The sequence below is a fragment of the Mesocricetus auratus genome, unplaced genomic scaffold (assembly GCF_017639785.1).
Source record: "Mesocricetus auratus isolate SY011 unplaced genomic scaffold, BCM_Maur_2.0 Super-Scaffold_100033, whole genome shotgun sequence".
Classification (NCBI taxonomy): Eukaryota; Metazoa; Chordata; class Mammalia; order Rodentia; family Cricetidae; genus Mesocricetus; species Mesocricetus auratus.
In genome coordinates, this window is record NW_024429213.1 from 14,306,177 (window position 1) to 14,320,167 (window position 13,991).

The following is a 13,991-nucleotide window of genomic DNA, read 5'->3' on the forward strand; positions in this document are numbered from 1 at the left end:
CTCTTCCTTTATTTAAAGCAACTTGCTTTGCAGTGACTGCTCTCAGTAATCAGTCACTTGTGTCTTGGAATAAGTGACTGGATGGGAAGAAAAGATTTGAACTGGAGCTGTACTCTTTTCTCTCCTTTCTCTTATATATATTCTCCCAATCTATTATCTTTAAATCCCAAGCTTCACATCAGGGGAAGAAGTAATTAAGTGAATTATTTCTTCCCCTTTTCCAACTCGGTTCTTTAGAAGTGCTAACGAAATCATCAGTTATCTTTTGTTTGTTTGTTTGTTTTTGCTGTTGCAAAGGCTTTATAATTAATTTTAAGCTTAATTGTCACTTCACAATTAGGATAGCTTTTGTAACTGGATCTTGTTATTTTGGCCCTGCTTAAAGAACCACAGCCATTTCTTTATCAAGGAGTGGCTTTGAAATTTTGTTGACTCTAGTCACTAATTTTCTGTGTAAGCCCATAGTACGGTTACATTAAGATATATTTCAAATATCCTGTAATGCATCTAAATAAAGTGTGGGCATGTGATTTTTGGTGTAATCACATACTTGGACACTCACTATCACTATGTGACTCTGAAACATTTTTATCATCCTCCAAAGCAACTCAAAATTGATTAGCAGTCAGTCTTCATCTCCCACTCCCACTTTAAGTGAGCTTCAGGCAACCAATTTACTTTCTGTCTGTGTCTGGAAATTTTCCTGTCTGGACATTTCATATAAATTGAATCATACAATGTGTGGCCTTTTGCATCTAGATTCTTTCACTGAGCATAATGTTTTCAAGGTTCATCTGTGCTGTAACAATTCTTAGTATTACATTTCCTGTTATTGCTAAATATTCCATGGTTTGAATATATCCCATTTTGTTAATTTGTCATTGGTTTGTTGGACACTGGGTTGTTAGTAGTTTTAGACTTTAAATTTAATTTTGAATTCTGAGTGAGAAAGCTAAGCATTGCCTGTCATTTGTCTCCTGCTGAATTCAATAAGACCTGGAAAGAACACATGGAGACAAAAGAGAGGAGGATCTCAAAATTAACAGCATCCAGCCTATTAATGAAGAATCAGAATTTGAAGAAACAACAAACTCGTAATGACATTTCTAATTTTTTTGATTATTGGATTCTCTGATCTGAAATGAATCCAGTTAGAAAACTGTCAGTGAGTACAAACAAATACTTCCAGGAGAAATCCAGTTTTGGCTTGAGAAATGATAGAGAGGATTCACGATTAGAAGGAGAGGGGGAATCCAAGTTATTCTCTTCTATATTCCAGCCTCTATGTAATCATTCAGTGGCAACAGCAGTGACAGCAGTAGAAGCCTTTAGGAATCAGCATCCTCAGGGACAGGAACCATAATTTCTATTTGATTAACCTGCTGCCACAACAGAGGAGAGCCACATGCCATTACTTTTAAAACTCTGTTCTCTCACCGCTCATCTTAAGACTGGCAAAACTGAAGCAGTAAATTAGACAGCTGAAGAGTAAGCACCAGGAACTGGGAGGAGTGTGGAGAGCTAAGAACACCAGAAAACAACCTCATAAACTTTATTTTTATGTGTCCCTAGATGTGTGCTGCCAATTTGAGTAAATGCTGATCAGATACTAAGAATAACAGGTTTTTTCCTGTTTCCCAGACTCTCTATCAGTGGAAGTGCAGACTGGCACTGGGAAGAAGAGAGGGGGTGAAGAGGAAGAGAGTTGGTCATGGGGGAACAGGAAGTTGAGTGGGTGGGGGTAGAATAGGGGGAAGAGGGAATCATAGGATAGAAGACAGATCAGGCACCAGAGTGACCTCGAGTGATCTAAAAGCTAAGCAATAGTGGAGAGACCACCTCCAATGCCCATTCCTGATAATGATCTTGATGTCTATAACCATCTGGGAGCCTTCATCCTGTGACTGATGGAAGCAGAAGCAAACACACAATTAATCACTGAACTGAACCCAAGGAACTCAGTGACAGAGAGAGAGGAGTGATGAGCAAATTGGCAAAGAATGGGCTGGCAAAACCAGCAGAGACAGCTGATCTGAACAGGGGAGAGCTCTTGGACCCCAGACCGATAGCGGGGAGGCCAGCATGGGACTGATCTGGACCCCCCAAATGTGAGTGTCAGCGAGAAAGCGTGGGCAACCTATGGGGCCCTGAGCTGTGGATCAGTGTCTATCCCTGGAATACAAACAGTCATCGTGTGCCTATAGCACAAAGAGGGATGCTCTCTCAGCCTGGACTCTTAGGGGAGTGCCTGGACCCTACCCAGAGTGAAATGACAGACTCTAGATATCGCCTATGTGGAAGGATTTGGCAATAGGGTGGGAGGGTGGGGGGGGGAAGTGGAGTGCAAGAGGAGGGGAGGGAGAGGGAACTGGGATTGACATGTAAAACAAGCTATTTAAAATTAAAATAAAAAATGATATAAAAATCAAATTCCATTTTGTAACAATTTTAAGTGTATATGGATGCAATACATAGGACAGCCATAGCATAACATAAGGGGTGTAAGGGACCTAATATGTTAGTAAGGATTATACACTGCAATTGAGGTGATAAATATGATTCTAAAAATTCTGTGAAAAACATATATAATGTGTGTGTATAAAATCATGTATTATGTATTTTATAATTCCCAGAGAACCTACTAAAAATGTCCAAAGACGTTATAGCCAGATAAAATGTGATGCTAAATACTCTAAAACATCTGAAAGACAAAAGGATAATTTGAAAAACAATAACGATTAAAAGAAACAAGGATATCACAGAAAATGAATGATAAAATTGAAAATTCAGATCAGAAAATAAATTTAACTATTCAAAAGAACTGAAATAATGCACACTGTACTTTATAACCACAATTAAATCAAACCAGAAACCAGTACCAAAATAATGGAAAAACCTTGAGACATTTGGAAAATAGCACATTCCTATTTTTTCTTTGTTGCAGGTGGAAACAACAATTTTGTAAAGAAGAAACTATTGATTGATAACAACTTGGAAAAACATAAAAAGCATTATGTTGTGTTTATGTTAAGGTAATTAACCTTGTCTCAAAGGTCACATATTGACAGTCTCAAAAGCCAAAAACCATGGAAAATAGATCAATGGTTAGGGGCAGGGTTAAGGTGTGATTACAAACGAATAATATGAAAATCATACATGAAAGAGTAGAAACCATCCTATATCCCAATATCTATCTATCTATCTATCTATCTATCTATCTATCTATCTATCTATCTATCTTGTATGAACCATCCTATATCCTGATGTTGGTGATATATACATATTCTGCACCAAAAGGGGGAGAATTTTCTTATAGGGAAATTTAATTTAATTTTTTTGTTTAAAATTAGAATAATCCTCTGTATTACATTATGGCTTCCAGTTTAGTATTTTTATAGAATTCCTGAGTGTATGAACAGGTGGGTCTCTCTTTCTTGTGCCTTCTCTTGGACTCTTTTTCTTCTATTTACCTTGTCCAACTTAGACTGACAGTTTTTGTTTTACCTTATTATATTTTATTTTGATATATATATATATATATATATACATACTTAAAAATGAATGGATGAATGTAGATCTACTAGGGGAAAGGTTAACAACTGAACTGTCACTCATACCTGCTGTGAGAAACTGAAAATCAGTTTTTTTCTTTTCCTCAATATATGTTTTTATTTAAATTAGAAACATGAATGCTTCACATATCAACCCCTACTCCCTCTCCCACCCCTCCTACCTTGTCCCTCCACCAGCCTCCCCAACCCCCCACCCAATCCCCACATCACTCCCCAGGGAGAGTGAGGCCCTCCTTGGGGGGGGATCTCCAAAGTCTCTCATTTCATCCACGGCAGGACCTAGGCCCTTCCCCATGTGTCCAGGCTGAGAGACCATCCCTCTATTTGGAATGGGCTCCCAAAAATTATTCATACACCATGGTAAACACTGATCTACTACCCAAGGCCCCAGTGATTTCTATGGCCTCCTCCCTGGCACTACATTCATGGAGTCTGGATCAGTCCCCTGTTAGCCTCTCAGGCATCAGTCTGGGATTCAAGAGCTCCCCCTTATCCGGTCAGATGTCTTTGTGGGTTTCACCATCATGGTCTTGACCCCTTTGCTCATCACTCCTCCATCTCTGTCACTGGGTTCCACGAGTTCAGTTCAGTGTTTAGCTGTGGGTATCTGTCTCTGCTTCCATCAGTCCCTGGATGAAGGTTCTAGGATGACATACAGGATAGTCATCAACCTTATCATCAAGGAGGGAGTATTAATGTAGTCTCTCCACTATTGCTTATTTTGCCAGTTGGTGTTATCCTTGGAGATCTCTGGAGATCTCACTAGTGTCAGTTCTCTCCTCAAGCCTATAATGACTTGATCTATTATGGTATCTCTCATCCTGAAAATCAGTTTTATCCAATGGGATAACACTGGCTATATCAACCACTCCAGGGCAGATCTCATGTTCAGGAGTAATTGACCAACATATAATGGATTCCACACAGTTATTTTGGTGTGCCTAATTATTTGGTTACAGTTTGTTCTCAGCCTCTTTTGAATTTTATTTTTTAGTATTTGGGAATTTTGTTGTATTGAGTTCTTGGGTTGTTTTTTGAGAAAGAATTTACATTTGGGTGGATAGGAAGGGAGGAGAGGATTTGAACAATTTTGGAGGAGGGAACGAATATGATCAAAATATATTTAAATTTAAAATTGTTTTAAATAATAAAATATATAAATAGGTCAGAATAATTTTTATTTAATTAAAACATAATTCATGACATTTTCTTTAATTATTATTGTTTTATATATATTGCGTGTACATAAATGGAGCATGTTGAGTATGTTTAGTGTTGCTTATATGTGTATGTTTTATATACATGTGTCTTGTGTGTATATGCTTACATTGGATAACTAACTAGAGGTCTCATCAGTGGGGAAAACTAATTCTTTTTCTTTCCCAGAAGTCATCTAGGAGTGGGGGGGGGCTTTGAGATTTCTCCAATGGATGTTAAAGTGTGAATTGGTGTTATTATTGTTCAGATCTTGTTTAGGCAGCCATGTTGTTGAGAGTTCATGGATGTTGCTATGTCATATCTAAAAGATAAAATCCTTCAGCAGACTCCTTGGCCTTGTATCTCTTACAATCTTCCATTCCCAATTTCTACAATGTTCCCTGAGCTTTAGGTATAGAGGTTGTGTTGTAAATGTATCACTTGGGGCACACCGTAGTCAATTCTCCGAATTTTGACCTGTTGTGGCTTTCTGTAATGGTCTCTGTTTCAAAGAGAAGCTTCTTTGGTGAGGGTTGAGAGCTGTACTTTCTGTATGGATAAGTGTATACATTTAGAATGTAGTTAGGAATTATACTTGTTTAGGAAATTGGCAATAGTGGGTTCTCTTCTATGGTCCATGGCCTCACTAGCCATGAGTAGTGGCCTAGGTCAATAGTACCAGACATGAATTCCCTTCTGTTGAATAGGCATTAAGTCCAATTATCCCTTATTGTTACTTGTGGTGGTTTGAATGAGCATGGCCCCCATAGGTTCATATATTTGAATGTTTGGTTCCCAGTTGGCGGACTGTTGGGAAGCTTTAGGAGTTACAGCTTTGTCGGAAGACGTGTGTCACTGGAAGTGGATTTTGAGGTTTCAAAACACACACCAAGCACTGCGTCTCTCTGCCTGCTCATCAGGATGTAAAGGTCTCAGGTACTTCTCCAGTGCCATGCCTGTCTATTTCCACTATGATGATCGCAGACTAACCCTTTGAACAGCAAGCAGGCCTCCAACTAAATCCTTTCTTTAATAATAGTTGCCTTAGTCGTGGTTTCTCTTCACAGCAATAACAGTAGCTAAGATACACCTTTAGGGATAGCTTGCTGTGGTCATTGTTGTTGTTCATAGGCATTACAGTTGTGTAGGAGTATTAATTGCAGTTTGCATAGTATCTCCTGGTACTGTGAAAGCTAGTCCTCAAGGAAGATGGTTTCAGATCAAATCCAGCTTGCATACTGAGTCCTGTGTCTGAAGTGCATGGCGTCTTCAGCAATAAGGACTTAAGTCAACTGCTGGGAAGTAAGCAAAGGCAACAGAAATAGCCTAAATTGTTCTTGGACATCTCTCGCCAAAAACTTGAAAGGAAGTTTCTTGTGTCTGGTATTTGGTTTTTTGTCACATAGTTTATGGCTCTTGGGGAGAACATTATCATCCCAAGTGGCATAACTTCATTTAAACTATGTATGTATACCCACATATTTATATATGTAATTTTAGCTAAACACAAATATTATCCTCTAGGGATAGTTTAGACATCCATAGTGTTACTTATCCCCTTCCCTTCAGTATTATCTCCCTCCGTCATCCCCAACGAAATCCCACCCCTATTTTGTCAATTTTCCTCCACATATCAACTGTTCCTTCATCCCACTCTCTAGAGCTCTTTCCCTCACCCACAATTCCTTTTTACTTTCATGGTTTATGTGGTTACTCCAGTTTATACAGTCACTAAAGATTTGGAGCTAGGAATCACAGGTCAGAGAGAAATCCAGTATTTATCTTTTGGGGGCTTGGTTGCCTTTACATGCAAAGTTCATGATTTCAATTTTTTTACAGCTGAATGGTATTGTATTGTGTATGTGTACCATATTTTCCGTATCTGTTAATTACTTGAAGGACATTTAGGCTATTTCCACTTTCTAGCTATTGTGAATAGGGCAGCTATGAACATGGCTGAATAAGTATCTATGGAGTAGGATGTTGAATCCTTTGGGCGTATGCCAAAAGAGTAAAATGGTTGAGTCATATGGTATATCTTCATTTAGTTTTTTGATGCTTCCCCCACAGGGATTTCAGAGTGCCTTGACTAGTTTTCTATCCCACCAACAGTTAATGGGGGTTCCTGTTTTCCATCCTTGTCAACATTTGTTGTCTGTTGTTTTGTTGATCTTTGCTATTCTGACTGGGATGAGATGCCCAATTCAATAGTCTACTATATGCAAAACAAAAGTCTTAATATGGATGACGGGGCTAAGCCTGCTATATCCTCCACAGCAGAACTGTTTATCCAACCTCCCCCCAAAGCCCAGAAATGTAGTTTTATAGGAATAGTCCGATATGTGGTCTTGAGTGTCATAAATGCATTGTCTCCAAATAAGGAATCATTTTTAGTATTTGGCAGCTGAAGGACTTATGACTTGAATCATTACTCTTATAGAACTTTATGTGGAATCCTGGTCTGCTACATCCTTAGTTGACTGTGCAGTAAATGTAATTAACATCAGGATTCCCAAGGTGAACCATGTATGTGACAGAAATTATTTTCTTTTTATAATATTGTGGGTGTATATACATGACATAGCACATGTGTGTGGTCAGAGGACAACATATGGGAGTCATGTGTGTTCTTGGAACTGAGTTCAGGTATCAGGTTTGGCAACAAGAACCTTAATCTGCTATACCATCTCAATGGCTCTAAACTATTTCCAGTGGTGCAACTAACCAATTTGGATCTGAAAAGGACCCTTCCAACCTCAAACTCTTTTGGAAGGGAGAGGAGCATTTACTGTTTGTGTTAAAAGAGCATTGCATTTTCAAATGTTTTCAAGATGTCTTCTACTTCTTTTTAGCAGCCTGGGGTATACTCCTTCATCCTAATATACCCCTGCACTAACTGATTTTACTGAGATCTGTTTGTATACTGCAGAGAACTGGCTTCTAGAGAAATTATAGTAGTAGGTATTTCCCTACAGAAATGTCCTGATTTGCAACTAGGTTTTACAACCAGTTTCAGGGGATCCTTTAGCACTATATCATCCTGAAGGACCATTCTTGATTTGTGTTTTGCTGCCTAGTTTTTCCTTCCACTGGTACCCACAGGTGGCCTATTGAGCTTGAAGGACCACCCCAATCTAATAACTCACATCAAGTCCCATTCAACTGCTCCCCTTATCCAATGAAAGAAATAATGAGATATAGGTATTGATGATATTTATCCATTTATTAAAATATTTTAAGAAGCAATTACTTTATTTTGAGGACTGGTGTTCCATTTTGTGAGGAGGACTAAAAGGAATAGGCACACTTTGTGGATCTTTTCCTTCTGCATTTTCTCCTGTTATTCCATAACTATTCCAGCTTCCTCCCCTGACCAAGTCCTGGCCCTGCTACTACTTTGCAGGGCCTCAGAAAACACAGAACACATAATAATAAACAACAAAGTATTACAGATTAGCAGACAAATGCAACTCCACAAACCATATAGCCAATCAAGGTCCCTTATTCAGTGGAAAGATGTGAATGGGGTCTGATTTCTTTGGTATTAGTTTCTGTCTGTTATACAATTAATTCTACTTTGTCCTACGGGAAGATGATGTTGACCTCCAATTGCTTCTTCTGGTCAACTTTTAGTACACTGAAAATATCCTCTTTTTTCTTTCCTTGCCCTTTTGGTGTAATAGAGGTCCTTAATGGATAGCTGTTGGCCTCCTATAGCATTGATGCCAGAAGTTGGTGGCAACTTAACTCTAGTCGGATATTTCCTTCCCTGGTGTACTTCTGGCCAAGAATTAGACAATCCATTCTACAGACAGTGTTACCAAAGATGCAATCAAACCCCAGAGCTTTGATTCTTAATGATTTCTGTACATAACTGTGGTGGATATTTGGTGTCTTGTTCCACCACCTGAGCAACTATGTTACTTCAAATAGTTAACAATGAAATCCTGAAAATGGCCCATGTTCCCAAGGGCTAAGGAAACTCCAGAGAAGGAGAGGGGGGGAGAGGGAGGGGGAGAAACAGAGGGATAGAGGGGGAGAAAGGGAGGGAGGGGAAGAGAGAGGGAGGAGGGGAGATGGAGGGAGGGAGGGAGGAAGAGACAGAAGGAGAGAGAACCATTCTTGCTTTGTTTCCAAGTAGATCTATGAACAAGTTCTTAGCATGCCAGCTTCCCTTCTCAGGGAAAAATCGGTAACTAAACAATTCAGATGGTATCTGGACCATTTTAACAAGCCACACTTGATCCTTAGCTTGTCAATTTTGCTCTAGTCCCCATCCTATATGTGTCATTCACTATCATTCTGACTCAGATGGGAGGACGGGGTGGGAAATGAGTGGGAATTCAGATGGTACAACAGAGCAACAGCAGCATTACAATACACAAAGACCTACAGTACTTCAGCAAAATAAGCAGAGATGGAGTCCTATTACAGTTGACTATCATTTGTGATAAAAATAATTACAAGTCATAGCCCTGCTTAGTCATTACCAAGGTAAGGCTACTGTTTCCCAGGATTTCCTTCTGTTTCCTTAAGTTGCTTATTTATAAATGATCCATTTTGGAAAAGACTCTTCTAGGAAAATTCAACATGGTTCCCAACTATGTGTGTGCATGTGTGCAGGCATTAGTTTATGCGGCCTAGGAGGAACAATGACCTTGGTGGTTTCATCTGATACCTCCTTCTCCGAAGAGTGATAAGAGAAAACCAGACAGTGCAACAACACACTCCATTTGAATACCTACACTGTCGGCACATGCACATTCTGATATGTAAGTTCTAAATGTCTTCTGTCATCTTTTCCCATTGGATTTCTTCTCTAGTTGTAGAGCTAGGACAGTTTTGTTTGGCACAGCTATCAGACATTGGGGGACTACCCCATTGTTAGTCTCTTTTCTCACCCGTGAAGAGGTGGGACACAGGCAGCTGGTTTGAGTGGGTTAGGCTGGTGGAGTTCTAGGAAGTTGAGAACCAGTGATCGGAGTCTAGATTGTGCACCTCAGTGAACCAGCCATTGGACTGAGTCAGATAGTTGAGCACGCTAAGTTTGGCTGAGCAGTGAGAAGGGGGCAGTTTTCTGGATTTTTTTCTTGAGAAGTGGGAAGGGACACTTTGAAAGAGGGATGACTTGAGGGTGGAGATGAGAGGCAGACCAGAGACAGTCTCTCTGCCCATTGGACTTTCATCAGTTTTAACTGGCCGAGATTGTACACTTAAAACAAAAAGATTCAAATGAATATTTGGAGCAATTTAGGACTATTATTTTTCATGAAAAACTTAGATGCAAAACAGAGGGAAGCTGAGGCTTCTAACCTCTACTTCCCCAGTTCAGTGTCCTTTCTGATCACCCTGACTGCCCCTCTTAGACTCAGGGGGAAGGGGGACAAGATATGAGATTTAAAGGTAATTTGAAGAGTGGCCCAACAGCCTATCCAATAGCTGCAGACCCAGATTAAGTTTATGGGGAAGGGCACAGGCTGTGATGGATTGGTAGGCCCTAACTTAGACATCTAAAGGGTAGAGCTCTTTGATATCTTTTTTACTGGGGAAGGGGGCAAGAAAGCTTAGGCAGTTGCTGATACAGAGCCAGGAGAAACAGAGCAAATGGCAGCATGCCAGCTTGGCCCCTCCTGCAGGGCATTGGTGGTTTTGTTCCCTTTCTGTGGCCTGGCTCAGTATTTTAAGTGGATGTCAGAATTAGCTGGGCTATAAGTAGACTCCAGCTACTTCTAAGACACTAAAAATGCACCAAAAGATTAGAAGCTCCACCAAGAACTAGGGCAGTTGGTAGAGTTGAATATGTGTGTGGTTTAATAGGGAAGGGGAGGGATTCCTGGGTTATCACAATAAATTAGAGGGTCACTTAGAGGTCGAGTTGTATTTTCAGTTCTTAAAAATATATATATGTATATATATGTACATCTTTATGTCTCTGTATATAATCTATACTGCAGCACAGCGGCAAAACATTTAGTTAAAAAATCCAGCGAGAATGCAGGCAAGCACTCCATGGAGACATGCAGGCTAGGATCAAGGCAAAAGGACAAGAGCCTGTATGGTTGCTATGAGGGGTGAGTTCCAAACAGTGGGCCCACCCAGCCACGAGAGCACCACCTGGACATGTGCAAAGACATACATGTACACATGGGAAATCATAAGGAGTTTATGGGGAGAGGGGAGGAAGCAGAAGTAGAGGAAGGGGAGAGAGAAGGGAAACAGGATAAGAAGGAAGATTAGCAAGGAAGAGGAGGAGAGAAAATGGGAGGGGAGGGGAGAGGAGAGACTCATATCTACAAGGAAAGATTCACATGATCATTGTAACAGACAAGCAGATAAGCCTCCAGGACCTAGTTCTCACCTTCTTGAGCCAACTAGGAGTCACATCTTTTGAAATTTCAAGTTGCAGTTGGCAGGGATTGCAAGAGAAACACAACCAAGCCTGAATGCCCTGCCCCCTCTTCATCTTTCTGAGAGCTAGTTACTCATTCATTCCTTGGTGTTAACAGTCTCTGCTAGTGAAAGAAGCCCAGTCTAATACTTCCTAAAGAGATGCACTCCCACAAATGCTTATAGATCCTGGCTAGTCATAATCTATCCCCAATAAACACTGTAGTTGCTCAATGTACACGAAGAGAAGGAGAACTGAACAAGACAACTCGGAACAAGAATCTTTGGCCAACGAGAAAAATGTAACCCTCTAAGGAGATCTGATTAAGTCTAGGGAAAATATATTAGTATAAGGATTTGGAGGGTCTTTCTTGGTGGTGCTCATGTTTGTTCTGATATAATTGAATTCAGTCTTTATTGAGGTTCTGAGAGTTTTTAGTAGAATTCTGTGTTGAGAGTTCTCCTTCCAGTTTTCAAGAACTACAGCTGAGAACTTGAAGGTGTTGGAGGGTCATCACTTTTTGCTGCATTGCCACGATTTCTGCGACGCCAGAACCTGCCTTCAGAGCCAAAGAAAGAAAGGTAGAAAAACAGCGAAGTTAGTACTTTGCCAGATGCTTAAGTGTGTGAGCCCCAGACAGATTAGTTTGCTCCTAGTGTAGCTACCATCTCTGACTCAAAGCCACTGGAGACCATACAAACTGAATGCAAATAGGATTAATTCTTAGAACCCAATTATCTATGCAACTACTGTGGACTCAATCTGAGTCAACAAAAATCCTTTCAAACACCAGAGATTTCCAAATGTCAGCTCCTTACGGAATCAAACCAGTTGGACCACACCCAAGAAAAATATAGTTATATCCAAAAGCTTTTCTCTTGGCATCTGAAAAATCCTTATCCATTAAAACTAAAACAAACTGTCATCCTCTCACCATGTTTTCATAAGTCTGCTAATGCTGTATCTTTGAAGCATCCATGTTACCTAAGCCTCAAGTTTAGGAGAGACAATGCACATCAGAATTGGTACAACTGAAAATTCTAGTAGAGTTTTCTTTTGAGTCCCATTCACATTTCTTTTCACAATACTTTCCCATTTACAATACTTCAGACAAGTTATAAGGAAGAATGGTATAAAAACAAAATTTATATAGTATGAGTTTTGCATATCCAGGGACTCTCTCAAGAGGTAGAAGGGATTTTTGACGGGGCAATAAACCTGTCCCCATCATCTTAGGACTGGGTCAAGCAGTAAGATACCTGTCTGATAGCAGTTTTCCTTTTGGTCATCCAGCCCACTCAGCACCATTCCTTCTCAGGATCGCCCTTTACCAGTCAGTATTCTATCATTCTCTAATTCATTTGGCATTACCTAATATTGGCTTCCTCCCAAAGTCTCCCTTTCCAGCACACCCATGAACATTTCTGAGGGTGCGTTCAGGTCTCTTAGAGGTGCTCAAGCTGTTATTCATGTTCTCTATGCCTGTGGAATTGACTTACCAAGAAAACCAGGGAATCGACGTCTTGATTTAGGCTTTCCTCCATCTTCTCGTTTCTTCTTCCTAAACTTGGGGAATTTAACTTTCAGCCTGCGACTTAGACTGCTAGTGTCAGAAGAGTGCTCCTGGGAAACCATAGCAAGAGTAAGGTCGAAATGTTAGTTGACATTCTGAAAGGGTTTCTAAGGGCTCTTTAAAGTAATGGACAAGGATGGCTACAGAAAGCCAGGGAGGAGAGTCATCCCTATTCACTAGTCATATATCTTAATAAAGGCAATGAGCCTCAGAAAGATCCCATTCTGTGCCATGTGCCTCTCCGGATACATCAGTAAATACTCCTTACACAAGCCTCAAAATTACCTGGGAAAATAGCTACGATTATTCCTGCATTAGAAATGAAGCAAAGGCTCTGAGTTAGGAGAAGGCTGTGCAAGTAGGGGTAGGAGAAGAGGAAGTGGAAACAATGTTGTGCATTCTTTTACCCTTGGTAAAAAAAAAACACAGAAAAGCAAAGGCAAGGCTCAGTGGTTAAGCATTTCATGTGAGGTCACGTGGATTGTGGAGGTCACTGTTGCTCACATGGCAGTTTTTTACAAATTGGAAAAATTTATTCCATCTTTCACACCTCCAGGTGAGAGCCCCTATTTGCCCCCTCAGCCAAGTATCCTCATATAGGGAAGAGTGTGCCTTACAGGTTACCCATTTTCTGTCTGTAACACAGAGGATTTTCTAAACAAACTTACTAATTTTGGATGTAAGTCTCTGCTGTGCAGACAGCTCTGTGATTCTAGTTCATTCTCCAACTCATATCTTGCTTCTGTCAGAGCATTCTTATCTTACTCCCGTTCCTAGCAAAACGATCCTGAGGTTGATTTGTTGACATGAAATCTAGCCAAACTCATTACAAGAGGTCTGTGGGTAATCTTCCTTTCAGGATTAGTTATGCCTTCAGTCCCTTCCATCAGGGGAAGGGTCGGAACCTATCTTCCCCCTTTCTCCCATCGTACCCTTTCTTCTCTAGTGCTGCTCCTGGCTGGATACCCTGCCTTCTGACCTGCCTTTTATAAACAACTTCAAGAAACAGCACAGGACCTCAGTTAGAGCCTTGAAAAGCCCAATAAATAATTGACCTTGGTCCTGCTCTCCCCCAGAAAAGTGGGTCTGATCTTCCATAATCAAGTTAAGGATGTTTAGCGTGAGCAATAGCTCCTTATCCTATTTTTCAATCTATTCATTTTCTTCAGGGCTTTACTTCTCTGGAAATAGTGGCACTCACAAAAGAGATTTTTGTTCCAGGTGAGGAAGACTCGCATGTAAATCGGGACCCCAGGGTATA

At 40.3% G+C, this 13,991-nt stretch overlaps 1 protein-coding gene across 1 annotated transcript in view; it reads right to left on the reverse strand.

The window, feature by feature from the left end:
- Window positions 1–7,973: 7,973 nt before the first annotated feature.
- Window positions 7,974–13,991, reverse strand: part of Dgkk (diacylglycerol kinase kappa) — a 124,361-nt gene continuing 118,343 nt past the window's right edge. Inside the window, exons 27-28 of the mRNA XM_040733736.1 lie at window positions 12,657–12,780; window positions 7,974–11,716 (exon numbers count right to left, since the gene is read on the reverse strand). Of these exons, the coding sequence (XP_040589670.1) occupies window positions 11,637–11,716; window positions 12,657–12,780 (204 nt within the window). The 3' untranslated portion in view covers window positions 7,974–11,636. The remainder of the gene's footprint in view (window positions 11,717–12,656; window positions 12,781–13,991) is intronic.